General features: G+C 31.8%; 3 protein-coding genes across 4 annotated transcripts; 2 read left to right on the top strand and 1 right to left on the bottom strand.

Moving 5' to 3' along the window:
• The first annotated feature begins 1,280 nt into the window (after positions 1-1,280).
• LOC137818501 (inorganic pyrophosphatase 2) lies at positions 1,281-3,477 on the top strand. Of its 2 annotated transcripts, XM_068621961.2 has the most exons (5): positions 1,281-1,370; positions 1,458-1,718; positions 1,991-2,112; positions 2,198-2,399; positions 2,923-3,477. In XM_068621961.2, exons 2-5 carry the CDS (start codon positions 1,581-1,583, stop codon positions 3,274-3,276), a joined length of 816 nt encoding a protein of 271 aa, XP_068478062.1. In that variant the 5' UTR covers positions 1,281-1,370; positions 1,458-1,580; the 3' UTR covers positions 3,277-3,477. The 2 variants fall into 2 exon arrangements, with proteins under 2 accessions (XP_068478062.1, XP_068478063.1); XM_068621962.2 differs by lacking the exon at positions 1,281-1,370 and having other exon boundaries at positions 1,452-1,718.
• Positions 3,478-5,030: 1,553 nt separating this feature from the next.
• Positions 5,031-7,231, top strand: LOC137819306 (inorganic pyrophosphatase 2). The gene is made up of 4 exons (XM_068623106.2): positions 5,031-5,211; positions 5,297-5,418; positions 5,707-5,905; positions 6,719-7,231. The coding sequence occupies exons 1-4, from the start codon at positions 5,074-5,076 to the stop codon at positions 7,097-7,099; spliced, it is 840 nt and encodes a 279-aa protein (XP_068479207.1). The 5' UTR covers positions 5,031-5,073; the 3' UTR covers positions 7,100-7,231.
• A 2,262-nt stretch (positions 7,232-9,493) lies between these two features.
• LOC137818680 (ABC transporter C family member 8) lies at positions 9,494-16,419 on the bottom strand. The gene is made up of 12 exons (XM_068622240.2): positions 16,293-16,419; positions 14,091-16,048; positions 13,653-13,973; positions 13,481-13,567; positions 12,797-13,402; positions 12,551-12,715; positions 12,177-12,471; positions 11,845-12,059; positions 11,437-11,742; positions 11,268-11,331; positions 10,833-11,072; positions 9,494-10,755 (listed from the first exon to the last, which is right to left on the bottom strand). The coding sequence occupies exons 1-12, from the start codon at positions 16,315-16,317 to the stop codon at positions 10,640-10,642; spliced, it is 4,398 nt and encodes a 1,465-aa protein (XP_068478341.2). The 5' UTR covers positions 16,318-16,419; the 3' UTR covers positions 9,494-10,639.

Here is a 16,419-nt window from a genome sequence, read left to right as displayed (position 1 = left end):
TTTATTTATACTTAAATTCATTATAAATTTATTCTGCATGACAACTAGATATGAAATAGATTCTTTAGAGTAAACTATAGTATATATGATTTATGCTTAGTTTTAAGTTGATTTAATTTTTAATTGAGTCATTTTTTTAATGGTTATTTCATTACTATTCCATAGAGATATCTAAGATTTTCTATGAACTTCGGTTAGATTTTATATATTTCAATATGATTTAGTTAAATATATTTATTATATTAGACTCCTATGCTATAGTTTATGATAATATAAAAAATGTATATTGTGTGCGTAGTTTATATTTTATGGGGTGTTTGCAACATTCATCCTTGGTAATAGTGATATTTTCAGTTTTTTTTTAATTACTTTGAAATCTTATTTAAAAAATTTGATCTTTTATTGATAATATATTCTTTTAATGTAATAATAAAAGGAATAAAACTTTTAAAATTAAGAATAAACAGTATGGATATAAAAAGTTGTAGATTAAATATTTTCTCAAGAGTGTAAATAGTCTGAATTAATATTTAAACTAATAATAAAATGCGCTATACTATAATATAGAAGTCATATAATTCATGTAAAAAATTGTTTAAATTTAACACGTAAAAAATAATTTTTATTTTAGAAAAATCTATATTATAATTTTGAAGAGAAAAAGGTGACTCCCCTTCACCCCTATAGTCCGTCTTAATATAATAACGTGCTGGTTATTTATAATCGAAAAAAATGAAAAGAATATATTGAAATTATAACTATTTTAGATATTGAAATAAAATAATTTTTTTAAAAAGGATAATTTTTTGTAAAAAGTAAATAAATTAATTTTTTAATTTTTTTTTTCATAAAGTAAATACTATTTTTTTCACCAAATCACATTTATTTACTCCAAATTAAGTGTGTTCTAACAATAATTACAATGCTAGAAAGACACACAATAGAAGACATTTAATGAACACACACTATGTTGCTAATTTATTTAATAATATAGAATATATTTTATTTTCAATGAACATTATTACACTTAAGATTGTAATAAATGAAATTTTGATAAAAATGGATTGCATGAGTTAAATGTTTGTGGAAGGGAAGGGACTATACCCAAAATATTCTGATGGGTTGCACCTGTAAACTTGTTGGTGGAGTAGCGCGTTTCATAGTCACATCAAAGGCATCAAATTCCCTAATGGAATATTCCCATATTTATGCTCAATCTCCAAACCCTCTGATTTTTTTCCCACCTAATATTCTTCAAAACCAACGGCTTAGATTGAATTTGAAATGTCACAGCTAGAAATTTCTGAGGCTAAAAATGAAACTTTTTCCTTGGTCACCTTCTTCTCTTCCAGGAACAATCCATATGCAAGGTAATATTCCTTTGGAATCAAAGATTCCTTTTTTTGGGGTTTTCTTAACCCACATTCACTACAAATACCCTTTTCATTCTCTTTCAGGGTGCAATCCAAGCCAAGAGCAGATCTTGAGAGCACCACCAGACACCCAAAGAGAGCCTTGTTCTTGAGAAGAAGGTTTCTTCTTCTGGGCCGTTCAGAGTTTCTGCATTCACCAAAACAAACATGTCTGAAATTGTGGTTGTTTTCGACTTTGACAAGACCATTGTGGATGTCGACAGCGACAACTGGGTCATCGACGAGTTGGGTTTCACAGATTTGTTCAACCAACTCCTTCCCACAATGCCTTGGAACACTCTCATGGTAAGCCTTTGTAGTCACTTTCTTTAGGAACAAACTTTACATGCCTGTTTGCTAAGTGTTCTTTGCCATTAAAGTTTCATTTTCTAATTTTGGTTAAATTATTTTTGCATTAAAGATTAACAAATAATGCGGCAATGTAACCAAGAACAGTTAAAATATATCTAAGAATTAGTTTTTTTCTTCCTTTTTTGTATATTTTTTTTTTAGATTTTGTGTTAATGGTATGAATAACCGTTTGTTATTTTTTGTTTGTTTTGGTTTTGGATTTATAGGACAAGATGATGATGGAGCTTCACTCACAGGGTAAAACCATTAAGGACATTGAAGAGGTTCTGCATAAGATTCCCTTGCACCCCAGGGTAATACCCGCTGTTAAAGCAGCTCATGCTTCAGGGTATGTAACTATGCATGCAAATTTTGTTACTTTTTTTTTAATGTGATTTTGTGGATTAAATTTATGGTGGCATTTGTTTTTCCAGGTGTGATTTGAGGATTGTGAGTGACGCAAACTTGTTTTTCATTGAGTCAATTTTGAAGCACTTAGGAATAAGGGAATATTTCTCAGAGATCAATACTAACCCCGGTTATGTGAATGAAGAAGGAAGGTTAAGGATTCTACCTTGCCATGATTTCAACAGATCTCCTCATGGCTGCAGTTTGTGTCCTCCAAACATGTGTAAGGTAAATATAGATGTCATCTTTCATCCACTACCGTATTTTTCTTTGCTAAAAGATAACTTCTTTTGAAATAATGTGAACTGTTTGATTTATCAAAACCATGTTGAGAGTTGAAATTTTAAGAGAGTTAATGCTGATTTGAAACACCTTGGTAGTTTAAAAACTCAAAACTGCTATTTATATAGACAGTTGGGAACAGTACACATTCCCAGATATTGTTTTGAAGTTGATGTTAACTGGTTTGAGCTTCTGGGAAAGTATTGTTTTCTATTGTTAATTATGTTGACAAGAACTAACAATGGAGTGCTGTCACCTGATTTGTTGGCCTTAAAAAATACCAAAACTTTTCTTAACCAACCAACCATTCCATTCTGGTTTTCTCTCTGATATGAGCCCACAGGATTTGATTGAAGTATAAAATAAAGAATAATTTTGACCTAGGCCCCACCAATAGTTCATAATATATAAAAAATTATGTGCAATTATGTTATGATTGTAAAATGTAATTTGATTTGAATGATTGCAGGGTTTAGTGATAAAGAGGATGCAAGATTCAATATCAGAAGAGGATAAGAGGTTGATCTATCTTGGAGATGGCAGTGGAGACTATTGCCCAAGTTTGAGGCTGAAAGAAAAGGACTTTATGATGCCAAGGAAGAACTTTCCGGTGTGGGACTTGATATGCAGAGACCCTTCAGCTGTTAAGGCTGAGATTCATGGATGGAGTGATGGAGAAGAACTTGAACAAGTTTTGCTGCACTTGATCAGCAAAGTGTCAATGGAGCACAATTCTCCCTTCATTTCCTCTGACTGCAAGCTTCAGATTCTGTCAGTCTCTGCTCACGAGGCTATCCCTAAAGCCCTCCCAGTTAGACCATAATTTCATAGTTTAGTAACTTTAAAAATGTATCATAATTCGATATTTTTGTTAACAACCTTAATTAAACCATCACTGAAGTTTCCTAAGGTTGGAGTTGGTCCTAGGTTTGCCCTATTTCCTTGCAGACTGCTTACTGTGATGTGAAAGGCAATGTTTTGCAGTGGAAAATGTTTGACTACAATCAACATAGTCTTCTGTCAACATACCAAACACCACTTTGGTTTTCTTTTGCTATATAAATTAATCTTAACTTACGAAGAAATTTATTTATTTATTCTTATTTTTTAAAGTCTATATAAAAAATTTCGTTCAAATATAACTAATGTACTAATAATACAACGTAGCTAGGCTTATGAGTATACCTAATTTTATCCCCTTCATTCTTTATACATATATTTTCTATATTAATAATAATAATAACAAACATTTAAATTTTTCATAGTGGGCTTTCTCTATATAAAAGTAGAACAGCAAGATGAAATAAAAAAGGGAATTACTTCGTGCATCCCCCATTTTTTAACATTGCACCCCACAATTGGGTTAAATGACTAATTGGTCCTGTCCAGTCCCACCACCGCCATTGTCGCCACCATCACAATCGCTCAAACTTCACTTAGAAGAAGAAAAACAAAATTAATTTTAGTTTAATATTGATAGAACACACCAGAAAACTCATTCCGAAAAATGCATTTAGGTATTATATATGTTCTAAAATGTTTATTTTGAAAAAAAGTTTGAAAAGTTTTTTCTGAAATGTATTTCACAAATTCCTGAAAGTTTATTCTAAAACAAATTTCCAAAACAAGTAATCTAGATGTCACTTTAGAGAAGGGTAAAATATTTTTTTTTAAAGATGTGGGGGTGCAGGAAGCAATTTTCTAAAAGAAATGGAACATATGAGTCCAATAAGAAAAAGAAGAATATAAGTTATTTTGGGCCAATGGTCCTTGGAAGATTACAATTCAAATCCTCAATGCTCAAAACTCTAAAAAATAAAATAAAATAAAAAGGGAAAGACCTTTTTAAGTTTTTAGTATGTTAATTTTGAAAAATAAATGAATATTATAATTTTAAAAATAAATAATATAGTACAATTGATGTGATGAAAAAAAAGATAAATGAGAAGAAATAGAAAATAGTATAACTAATAAACAATTAAAAAAATAAATATTTAATAAGTATTTTAACTGGACCGGGTTGGGTCACTCAATATTTGGGTAACTCAATACTATAAAAAAAGAATATAAGGAAATGTAATTAGTATTTGTCTTTCATATATATATATATATATATATATATATATAACTTGTGTCTTTACCCAAAAAAAAATAGGTGACATTAGTTTTATTAACAGAAAAGTTGTGTTGAAATTATGAACAATAAATAATGTATTTGACATTATTTATAATAATATTTTAAATTAAATAATAAAATATTAATTTATTAAAATGTGAAGTGTATATTTTTATCAGCACTCTTTATTGATTAATTTAAAAAACACAATTTATGTTGGTTTGACAGAAGGATTATTAATGAAGTTATAGCAGGTGTTAAAATATGTATCTGATGCAACAGAAAGTGTCATGCACCACTATCTTCTCCTCTAAATTACTTGCCCCAATGAAAGAAAATGTGAAAAAGTGGAGAAAAAAAGTGGCTTTTCCTAATAATATCTTATCTGATAATGCTTCTATGATCATGCTTTCGTGCAATCTCTAACCTTCTTTCCCTATAAATACCCTCTCAATTAATGCATGACCTCACACTTTATCTCAACATTTGTTTGGTGCATTCAAAATGGCTGAGATTATGGTCATTTTTGACTTTGACTCAACAATCATTGAGTGTGACAGTGATAATTGGGTGCTTGATGACACTGCTTTAACTCAAAACTTCTACCAGCTTCTTCCTACCATGCATTGGAACCCTCTCATGGTTATTTTTTTCAACTAGTACTACAATTTTCAACATTTTTTCTTTTCATTCTTGGCTTATATTTTATTTTTCCAAAATCTTGCAGGATAGGATGATGAAAGAGCTTCATTCACAAGGAAAAACCATTGAAGACATTGTGGAGATTCTGAAGAGGACACCAATGCATCCATGCATTGTTCCTGCTATTGAGGCAGCTTATTCCCTTGGGTAAAATGTGTATAGTAGGAGAATATGAGACACTATTTTTGTTTTTAATCTGCATAATAGAGAGAAAAAGTTATGTTTACCTTTTCAGTGTACAATTAATAGTATTTGACAATACATTTTAAAGTAAATGATGGTTTTGTAATCAAAAGTAAAAACAGAAAATGTTTTCTCATGGCAAATACACCCTTAAATTTCTTCCATTCTTTCTGCCATGAACACACCCTTATCATGTTTGTGAGTGTGTGTGAATGAAGATATCATAACTAATGACTATGGAATTGGATTCAGGTGTGATCTGAAGATTGTGAGTGATGCAAATATTTTCTTTATTGAGACAATTCTGAAGCATCATGGAGTGTGGAACTGTTTCTCAGAGATCATTTGTAACCCCAGCCATGTCAAGGAAGGGAGCCTCAACATTTGTCCATACCATGATTACCTAAAATCTTCCCATGGATGCAATCTTTGTCCACCAAACATGTGCAAGGCAATTACATGATTTCTCAACATCTATTTACTTAATTATGGCCATGCAATTAACTCTCACATTCATTCTAGTAATTTACAGTTAATCACTTGTGCTTTGAATACCATGTTTATTACCTTCCTCAATATTTGGCTAGCACAACCAGTTATTGCAGCTGCTTTGGTCAATTTGACCTTTGTTAATATTAAATTAACATAGTTTTAGCCCTTTCTGATATTGACCTCAAATCCTCCACTTTTTTGGTCTCTGTCATGCATTTCACAGTCCAGGGAACCACACAACTTTTGACAAAAATCAAGTCTCATAAAAATTTCCAAGAAATAAGACAATTCCTGCAAAATTCTTAGATATTTTAAATAAAATGTCAATTTACCAACATCCATGATTTTCCAATACGAGCACTGTGCTAGCTGGAATAGGATGTCTAGCTTATTCAGCAAACATTATCTATCTATTATTTTTGAGGTGTTTGTTCATCTCTTTATTCTTGAAGATTCTTAATGTGATTTGGTCTATGTAAAAGGATTGGGATACCCTTTTGTATCTCTCTTAGTTTAATTTCATTCTTTGCTGATAAAAATTAAATAAAAATCAACATCATGATTTTTAATACATAAAGGGGTATGATTTTTAATACTTAAAGAAGTAGTTAGATAATATGTTTACTTTAGGATTATTCAGAACATAGAGCAATACCTCATGAATGAAATTTATGATTGTTTGAATGTTTTATGCTTGTTTATGTATCATTGTACTGTAAATACTTCATTTGTTTGAAATTTTTTTCCTGAAAAGTTGTGGAATGACATGCAGGGAGTGGTGATAGAAAGGATTCAAAATTCCATGGCAGGAGCAGGAAAGAAGAAAGTAATCTATCTTGGAGATGGAAATGGAGATTTTTGCCCAAGTCTGAAGCTAAAAGAAAATGACTATTTGATGCCAAGAACAGGGTTTCCACTGTGTGATTTAGTCTCCAAAAATTCCACTAAGATAAAGGCAGAGGTGCATGGTTGGAGAGATGGGAAAGAGCTGCAACATGTTCTACTGCATCTCATCAACAAAGCTAGTGAAGAAGGAAAGAACATCATTAACAAAACTCCTCAAACAATCTCAGTTGATTGCAAGTTGGTGCCAACTCCAATTCCAATGGACACTCATCAACCTTTGCCAAAAGCTCTCTCAGTTCCTCAATAACTAATCACACCTATAATGGTTGAGGACATTGCAAGAATTTGTTAGATAATTTCTCACACATTTATAATCTCAACCAATCTTTATATCATATGCATTCAAGTTACAGAAATAAATTCATAGTATTTAAGAAAATCAGTGTCTCATTGTTACTTAGATGTTAATTTTAAAGATGATATGGTGCCTTGAATTGAAACCCTACAAAAAAATTAAAATGAGAGTACTTAAGAAAATCTTTAAATAAAAATTAATTTTAAAAATAAAAATAATTAATCAAGAATACAAGAAAATCATTAAATAAAAACTAATTTTAGAAACCAAAATAATTAGTTACTATTTAAATAGAATATGGATCATTTTATAAATTAAAAAAATTATTAATATCTAAAATAGATTCTATTATTAATAAAAAATTATAAAATAGTTTCTAAATTAGTATTTAACCACTAGCTACCAATGTTTTAGCTACTTATTACTTTATAGACTAATTTAGAAACTAAAATATTAGTTGTTAAAATCTTGGTAGCTAATTTAAATAAATACCAATTAAGAAATTATTTTATAATTTTTTATTAATAATAGAAACCACTTAGCTACTACTAATTTTTTAGTCTCTAAACTAATATATAATTTATTCAATAAAGTGACTAAGTATTTTTGGTTTCTAATTTTAGTTGTTATTTAATGATTTTCTTGTAGGGTAATATATTGACTAAATTATATATTATTTTAAAAAATAAAAAGATATCATTAGTACTTAAATAATTTTTATTATTTATAAATAATTTTTAAATTGTTATCTAATTAGTTATCAATGTTTTAACTATTAATTGTTTAGATTCTAAAGTTGGTTGCTAAAATCTTTGATAACTAATTACACAAAAAATTAAAAATTATTTATTAATAATAAAAATTATTTTAAATATTAATAATTTTTTAATTTATAAAATGTTATTTAATTTAATTAATAAAGTGGTTAATTATTTATTATTTTTAAAATTGATTTTGCTTAAAATATCTTATGAAATGTTATTGCATTATGAGTCAATGATGTGTTTTGATCCTTGACCATTATAAACTATATTTATTGAATAAAAGTAGAAAAGGTTTAAGTAATTATTGTGGTGTATGCCTTTTGTGAATGACTTTTTGAGTACTCAATAAAAGTTTGAATTATTAGGTGAAAAGTTAAGAATTTGACATTTGCCTTTTAACCAGTTGCAGCATAGATGAGAGACATTAATGGCTTCTTCAAATGCCTTTTTACTCTTTCTGCTCACAAATCTAAACATACAAATTTATCATTCTGTGCTATTTTATGAGGAAGATTCAATGAACATACTAAATAATTTTGCATATATATTTATGTTTAGAAATAGTATTCTGTTGTTTATTGTCTACCAAATAAAGCACATGATAAGAATTTGTTTTATAATTGTTCTCCTTGTGGTATGCACCTAGTATCTTTTTCCTTTTTGGGTTTTCAAAATTATTGTATAAAACAATACCTAAAAGTAAAAGAACAGCAAAAAAAATTGTAGAAGTAAAAAAAAAAAATATACAATAGAAAATTGAAAGTAGAAAATCTAAAAAACTTACAAATGTTTTAGTTTTTTTTTTCAGAAAATGAAAAAGATATATTAATGTTGAAAACAATTTTAGAAAAAATACAATAAGTTGTTCTAAACAAAAACAGTTTTTCAAAAATATGAAACAAAAAGGATAGAAGATATGCCCCTTATGTTTAAAGTGTCACAACTTTCTTTACAAAAAAGGAAATATGAGTTTTTTCTTTATTTTGAAGAGAAGCATAGTTTAAAAATAATTTTCACAACGATTTAAATTTTGTTATTAAAAAAAATTTAACTCAATTTTATTAAATCAATTTATAATACAAGGTTTACATCTTATTATATATTATAATTTTTTTTAGTCAATATTTAACATTAATATTAAAGATAATTTAAAAATAGATAAATATATACACTACAAGAAAATCACAAAATAGAAATTAAATTTAGAGACAAAAATAATTAATCACCATATTAACTAAATTAGATACTATTTTAGAGAATAAAAAATTATTGGTATCTAAATTAGTTTCTATTATTAATAAAATTTATAAACTAGTTTCTAAATTGATATCTAATTAGACACTGAGATCTTAGCTACCAACTTTATAATCTAGTTAACATAATAATTAATTATTTGTGATCTCTTAAATTGATTTCTATTTAATAATTCTTTTTACTGATATACTAATTACAAAACCACCACAAAATTGGCATAATTATATTAATTACAGAACCACCACAAAATTGACAATTATGGAAGGAAAAATCAGACAGCATAACAAAAAATCCAATCTCAATGAATCTCCTTTTCCTTGTCCATTATGATTGTTAATTTGTCATGTTCTTTGCTTTCTCAGAAATTGGTGAATCTGTTTAGTCTGTTCTTCATAGTACACACAAGTGAATGAGGAAAAAAAAAGGGTATGCATAAGGTTGTGTGTATATGTTTTTCCTTGTGTTGTGTTGTGTAGTGTTTCTATCATATCATGCGCACTAAACCACCTTTAACTTGCTTTATAGCACCATTAATTAGGGAATGCACACAAGTTGGATATCACTTGACAAAAAGATAAAGCATGAAAACACTGTAACAATAACCAAACAGATAACAGTAATGGTAGCAACATCAACACTGCATTACTTTTGGTCATTATGAAACTCTTTTTGCTAACTTTTCTGACAAACAATGCACTTATATTTATGTCTGTAACTTTATTATGTTTTGCAGTATACTTGGTTTATAATTTCTTAGATAAATTTCATGGTAAAACAAATGTACTCAAATTATTCTCTTCCTTAGAAGTAATGTGTTCCATGTTTTGGGTCTTTGAAAACTTTAGAGAAGTTGAGTCGTGGGAAATACATGCTGCATGTGCTTGCATGCTGTCATGCTGCGTGCAGTTTAGGCATAATCCACTATGAGTGCTGTGTATGAAAAATTATTCTGATGAAGATCTGATATGGAATTTTAAAAAAAAAAGATGAAAAAATTTACCATTTTAAGCATGTTAGATCAACTAAAGTGAGGATGCAATGTAACTTGTAATACAATTCAGGATCCAACACCAAGGATGATATGAAAAGAGAACTTGAACTTAAAAGTAACTTCTGAATTATGCAGTCTTTTAAAAAAAATTACTTGCAAATTGTGTAAGATAAAAAATAATTTTATTCTCTGAATTTTACAATTTAAAAAGACAAATGAAAATTTTCATATCTGTGGAGGTGCAGAAGAAATGAGTGAGAAGTGTGGTCAGTAGAGAGGGGTGCAAACAGAAAAACTTAAATGGTCTACGGGTGAGAATGACTCTGAAAGAGATTTAAATGACTCTCATATCATATTAAAAATTAAAATTAAAATTTAATTCAACTTTATAAAATCAGCTAGATAAATTAAGTAATTTTATATTGTCTAACATACTAGCTGTGATATTTTATTGCTTCTCTTCACTGCTAAGATTGATACATGCTAGTCTTTTGGGGATAAATTCCTGTTGCAGTGGGACCAATATTCAGCTACCAGCTTGGAGAATGAAGAGTTAGTATCCATAAGCTTTGAAGGCTTGTCATACTCCACCAGTTTCCCTGTAGTAACAACAATGAACATGAGCAAAAATGGAACAATATTACATAATTTGTAACCCCCAACAATAAGAACATACCATAAGATAGGACCATGACCATATCACTGTCTATTACAGTGGGAACTCTGTGAGCCACAGTTATAACTGTGCATTCTGAAAATTCTTGTCTGATGATTCGTTGTAGAATAACATCTGTTGCAGAATCAATGGAGGCAGTAGCTTCATCCAGAACAAGAATTCTGTTCCTCTTAAGAAGTACCCTTCCAAGACATATCAGTTGGCGCTGCCCCACACTCCAGTTTTCCCCTTCACCACTCACTTTTAAATTAGTCAGAATTAGCTGTTTCAGGTATGCTAATAATGGATTGGATCAACAACACAGTTTGTGCTAATAATTTAATAGAACCAACTACATTTGTTGATTGATTCATGCAGTTGGCCATAACAAGTGATAAAAAGTTTGGTTTCAATTCCATTTCATTTGTATACATCAAGTTCACAGATTTAACTCACCAGAAGTGTCCAAGAGATTTGGTAGACTACTGATTGTTGCCTTGAGCTGACATTTCTCTAAAGCCTGCATAGATCAAAGCTCAGATAACCTTTGCTTAGTGAGTAGAAGTTGAGAAAAACAATGTAACTTAGTGCATGTGTCTTTCAATTGTAGAGCCAGTTTATTTACCTTCCATATTTCATCATCAGAGTACAGGCCTAGAGGGTCCAAGTTATTTCGAATGCTACCCTTGAAAAGAGTTGGTTCTTGAGGAATGATGCTTAGCTTTATTCTTAAATCTTTTAGCCCAATTGAGCATATATTAATCCCATCTATAAGAATGTCACCTCTAGTAGGCTCAACTAAGCGAAACAAAGCACTTATAAGTGTAGTTTTTCCACTTCCTGTTCTTCCTACAACTCCAACTCTACTCCCTTCTTTAAACGTGCAAGAGATGCCCTTCAGGACTAATGGAGAATTTGGACGATATCTAATCTGAAATCATGTTATAAACTTGAATTCATTTGTGAGGAATGTGGATAAATTAAGATGGGAAAAAGGGCAATTATGAAAGTGCACATTTGGTTAGTTTGTTACCTCAAGAGATTGAAGATCTATTCGACCTTTAGAAGGCCAAGAAGGTGGTGGTCTATTGTCCTCTACAATTGCACTAGGTTCTGCTGGTATGTGGATGAATTGCTTGATTCTTTCAACAGAGATCACATAGTTTGATAAGTTGCAAAACATTTGAGTCAGATAAACCACGGTTCCTCTCAGTGAAAAAGCATAAGACAGAGAAAGTCCCACAAGGCCTGTAACCAGATAAACACAAAAAAGTTGCTATAGATTATCAGCATGAAAACACTCAAATATGTGAACAAAACAAGCATATGTAATATTCGCTAATTTTGTGTAACAAATAACAATACCAGGAGCCACATATCCCTTTGGAAGTAGAACAAGCAGCAAAGCTGCAGTGAAGAATGTCAAATTCTGAAGTATTTCAATTCTTAGAATTAACCATTCGATGCCAGCATAGGAATGAAAGAACATAGCAGCATCTGTGTCGACAAGGTTAAGGTAGTTTTTGAAAAACCTGTCAGCCATGTTGAAAGCTCTTATACTAACCACACCAAGATATGTCTCAGCCGTAAAATTCATAAGAGGAGCTTTTGTAGTTCCACTTATTCGCATAATTTCTCTTGCAGAAGCTTGATAATAACCCTTAATTCCAAATAAAAAACAAAGGTAAAATTACAAAATAATCATTACTTTGTTCCCTCCATGGCCAGGAAAAAAATACCTGAATATATTTTGAAGCCACCATGGCAAGAACTGCAACAATGAGCACTTGCCATGTGATCGAAACCATTATCACAATCATTGTAAGGAGTTCTGTTACTTCAGCTATCACAAAGATGGTGGAAAAAGGGATATCGAAATCTAAAATACTCATATCTGATGAAGCCTGAAAGTGAGACACACATTAAGTCAAAGAATAGTCACAATAGAAATCAGTATTCATATATAAGAACTAAAGGAACCTTACTCGGGTCAAAATCCTCCCTACTGGGGTTGAATCAAAGAACAACATAGGAGCTTTAAATATAGAAGTAGTGAAGGCAGAGAAGAAAGCTTTAGAAGCTTTTAAACCAAGATGTGCAGCAAAGTAAGATCTCAGAAATACAAAAACAATGCTTAAAAAAGAAATCACACTATAAACTCCAACTAAGATGCTGCTAGTTACTTTTGACATCTCACTGGCTATAGCAAGCCAAGAAGTTGATGCAGCTTGTAAACCTACAAAAGCCACCTGTGCTAATATGCTTAAACATAGAAGAAAAGATCCCTTAGGGAACAAAATATAGTCACAGAATGCCTTGCACCCAACATCACCACTCTCCTTTTCTTCTTCTTGTGTGAGTTGAATCTGGGTAGAAATTTCCCCATCACTTCCACATTTAGTGAGATTAGAAACATGAGAATCCTCAGGCTGAACTGTAACCACATTTTGAACTTCTCTTTTGTTTGCACTATTTGTTTCTATTCCTGCAATTGCCTCTCTATGAGCACTCAAAAGTTGTTCAAAGGCTGTTCCAGCAGTCAACAGATCTTCATAGCTACCCCATTGACTAATTTTTCCTCCTTCCATTACCTGAAATTCCAGAAACAGATTTTTTTACGAACAAGTTAAGATCAAATGGAAATACAAAATTTGAATGAGGCACAATACCAGGATTTTATCAACTTCTGAGAGAAATTCAACTTGATGAGTCACGAGAATAACTGTTTTCCTTCTTAAAGCAGTCCTGACACAATCCTGTAATTACGTAAGTCAGAATAGTTTCCAGAATATATGGCCAATAATGTAATTTTTTAAAGAATAAAAAGGTGGTTCAAGTTACATTAAACAGAATAGAGGCAGTATGAGCATCTACAGCACTAAAAGGGTCATCTAGGAGGTAGATATCAGCATCATTATAGACTGCACGAGCTAGTTGAATCCTTTGCTTTTGTCCACCACTCAAGTTAATCCCTCTCTCACCTATTTCTGTGAGATCACCATGGCTAAATCCATCAATATCCTTATCCAAGGCACAGACCTTAATGGTATATTCATACCTGGTTTGGTCCATTGGTTTTCCATACAGAACATTATCACGAATTGTACCACTTTGGATCCAAGGAATCTGGGAAACATAGGCAAGTGTTCCCCCTACTATAACCTGTTTTCCATTTTCATAAGAGCAAAAGAAAAACCGAGTTTAAAAGTCATTGAACTTACAGAGTTGCTTCATTTTTACGTGATAATAAACTAAATTTACTTAGTCAATAAAACTCACAGTTCCTGAAATTTTGGGTATCTCTCCGAGTATTGCATGCAGGAGAGATGTTTTTCCGGCTCCAACTGGGCCACAAACTGCTACTGTCTGCTCCCACTTGATCTCAATATTCACTTCTCTCAAAGTTAGAGGCAATGATTGCTGCTGATCCCAACTGAAGCTGCCTGCTAGAATCTCAACACCCTTTCTACAAGAATCTTTTGATGTTCTTCCAAAATCATCACCTTTTATCTCGTCATCAAGCAAAAAGGTGTTGAGACGATCAAAGGAGACCTTAACTTGGATCAGAACAGCAAGTGCTTCTGGAATCAGTATGACAGGTTCCCCCATGCTTCTCAGTGTTGCAAGAACTGTGAAAATAGTTCCAGCATCCAAAGGGGCACTCGTGAAAAGCGCACATCCCATTAAGATAACTGAAGAAATGATGGTGGGAGACATCCAATATATAAATGTTCCACAAGCTCTCATGAACTGTACTTCAGCCAAACATTTTAACTCTTTAGCCCGAAGGGATTCAACTAGCTTCTTGAAGTTATCCTCCCAGGACTGCAGCTTTATGATTTTCATACAACTAAGAATCTCTGAAGTTGACCTCAGACGCTCATCTTGTGCAATCATAAACTCCGACCTACGTTTTTGAAGGATCTTTGCAAAGGGTACGTTGAGAAATCCACAAATGAGAAGTGGCATCAAACCAGGAAGTGCACCTAGACCCACAACACCAAAAAGGACACCAAGAGCCAGAAAAAGTTGCAATGCAGAAAACAACAATGTATGAAACCACCATGGAAACTCCCCCATTCGATATGCGTCAACTGCAATGTAATTCACAATCTCGCCAGTTGAATGTCTTTTCCTACCCAAAGCTGAAAGCTTTAATTGCTTTTGATACACTGCAGCCATTAAAGCAGATCTCATTTTCATTCCTAACCTCCTTGAATTAAAAGACCAATGTCTTTGAGACACAGACTCAACCACCTTGGCTAATATAAGATACCCCATTATGGCCATTCCTTGTTTCAAGTCTTCCTCACTGCAACTGGAATAGTTTACAAAAGCATAAACAAGTAAAGGAGAAACAACAGCACAAATTGTCCTCAGAAATGCGCAAATGGCTATAAAGATATTTTCTTTCATGTAAACTCGGGCTATGGACCATAGGACCAAGTTTATGGATTTATTACTGGCCCTTTCTCTCAAAAGGGAAACCCATGCATGTGCAAATTTTTGGTATGCAAATTCAGCTTTATCTTCAGAAGTAAGAGAAGGGATGTCTGCAAGTGCCAGTGGCTTTGAGTAACCCAAACTGAGCAAAGCATTCATCCAAGAGAAAGTGAATCTGCTGAGAAAGGAGGCATGGCCCAGTCCTGTTTGTTTATGCATTTCCTTATGGACTAATAGAGGATCACATAAACTGGCACCTGGGATTTCTTGTGGGACAAAGTAGCCATGGTTTTGGAAGGCACAGAGAACAGTTAGGATGTGCACTGGCCACATTGCCATATCAAAAATTTGAAATCTATGCTCTTTGAGCAGAATTTCAGCATTGAGTACTGAAACCAATGTGCATGAAAACACCCACCAAATAGAGCATAATTTTTTTATCCATTGAAACCTTTGAACAAAAATTGAAGCTGCTAAAGATATCCAAACTAGTCCTCTCACAAAGCAAACCAACAAGTTCAGCTGATTGAAGCCTGTGGTTTTGGTTATGACATTCCACAAACCATCCATAAAATATGCAATGCTTAAAATAGTACAACAGAATGAAGTAACTACCCGAACCAATCCCTTTCTGTAGCCACCACTTGCATTTGCAGGTCTTTTCTTGATCAGATTAGAGAGCAATGATACATAAAAGACACACAGGAAAAACATGTTGACAGTGTCTATTATGCACCTTTGGCTGGAAAAGGAAGCCAAACTGAAATCTCCAAGGCAAATGCAGGAGAAGTTATCTGCAAGTTACAAGGCAAACAGTGAGAGTTCAGAATCATTACGTTCAAAGTTTGAAAACTTAAAGAAGACATGTTCTGTATAGGACCACTATCTCATTTGTCAAAAATTGCATCTGAATACGAGGTTGTCTTGAAAAAAAGCAAAAGTAGAACAGCATGCAAACATCTACAACTAAAGCTGCAATTACAAGAGGAACAAAAACAAAAAATGAAAAACATAGGTGTACTATATTATACTCTAGACCTATTGTGCTTCCGAAGCAAGCCATTGATCTGGTTCAGAGAGAAGCTTGTTAGAGTGCAACGTGTAGTTCAAAGAAGGTGTTATATATAGCAGAGTTATTATTGTTGTCACCAATCTTTAGTACTCG

Source organism: Phaseolus vulgaris, chromosome 10, assembly GCF_051622355.1.
Source record: "Phaseolus vulgaris cultivar YP4 chromosome 10, ASM5162235v1, whole genome shotgun sequence".
NCBI classification, from domain to species: domain Eukaryota; kingdom Viridiplantae; phylum Streptophyta; class Magnoliopsida; order Fabales; family Fabaceae; genus Phaseolus; species Phaseolus vulgaris.
This window is presented reverse-complemented; position numbering and strand designations above follow the sequence as displayed.

What these genes read in the sequence shown, in the direction of transcription:
- LOC137818501 (XM_068621961.2), top strand. Translation starts at nt 1,581, where the DNA reads ATGTCTGAAATTGTGGTTGTTTTCGACTTTGACAAGACCATTGTGGAT. An exon ending in TGCCTTGGAACACTCTCATG is followed by an intron (nt 1,719 to 1,990) that starts GTAAGCCTTTGT and finishes TTGGATTTATAG; the next exon opens with GACAAGATGATGATGGAGCT. An exon ending in AAAGCAGCTCATGCTTCAGG is followed by an intron (nt 2,113 to 2,197) that starts GTATGTAACTAT and finishes TTGTTTTTCCAG; the next exon opens with GTGTGATTTGAGGATTGTGA.
- LOC137819306 (XM_068623106.2), top strand. Translation starts at nt 5,074, where the DNA reads ATGGCTGAGATTATGGTCATTTTTGACTTTGACTCAACAATCATTGAG. An exon ending in TGCATTGGAACCCTCTCATG is followed by an intron (nt 5,212 to 5,296) that starts GTTATTTTTTTC and finishes AAAATCTTGCAG; the next exon opens with GATAGGATGATGAAAGAGCT. An exon ending in GAGGCAGCTTATTCCCTTGG is followed by an intron (nt 5,419 to 5,706) that starts GTAAAATGTGTA and finishes AATTGGATTCAG; the next exon opens with GTGTGATCTGAAGATTGTGA.
- LOC137818680 (XM_068622240.2), bottom strand. Translation starts at nt 16,317, where the DNA reads ATGGCTTGCTTCGGAAGCACAATAG. An exon ending in TACCCAAAATTTCAGGAACT is followed by an intron (nt 13,974 to 14,090) that starts GTGAGTTTTATT and finishes AATGGAAAACAG; the next exon opens with GTTATAGTAGGGGGAACACT. An exon ending in AAATCTCTTGGACACTTCTG is followed by an intron (nt 11,073 to 11,267) that starts GTGAGTTAAATC and finishes CTAATTTAAAAG; the next exon opens with TGAGTGGTGAAGGGGAAAAC.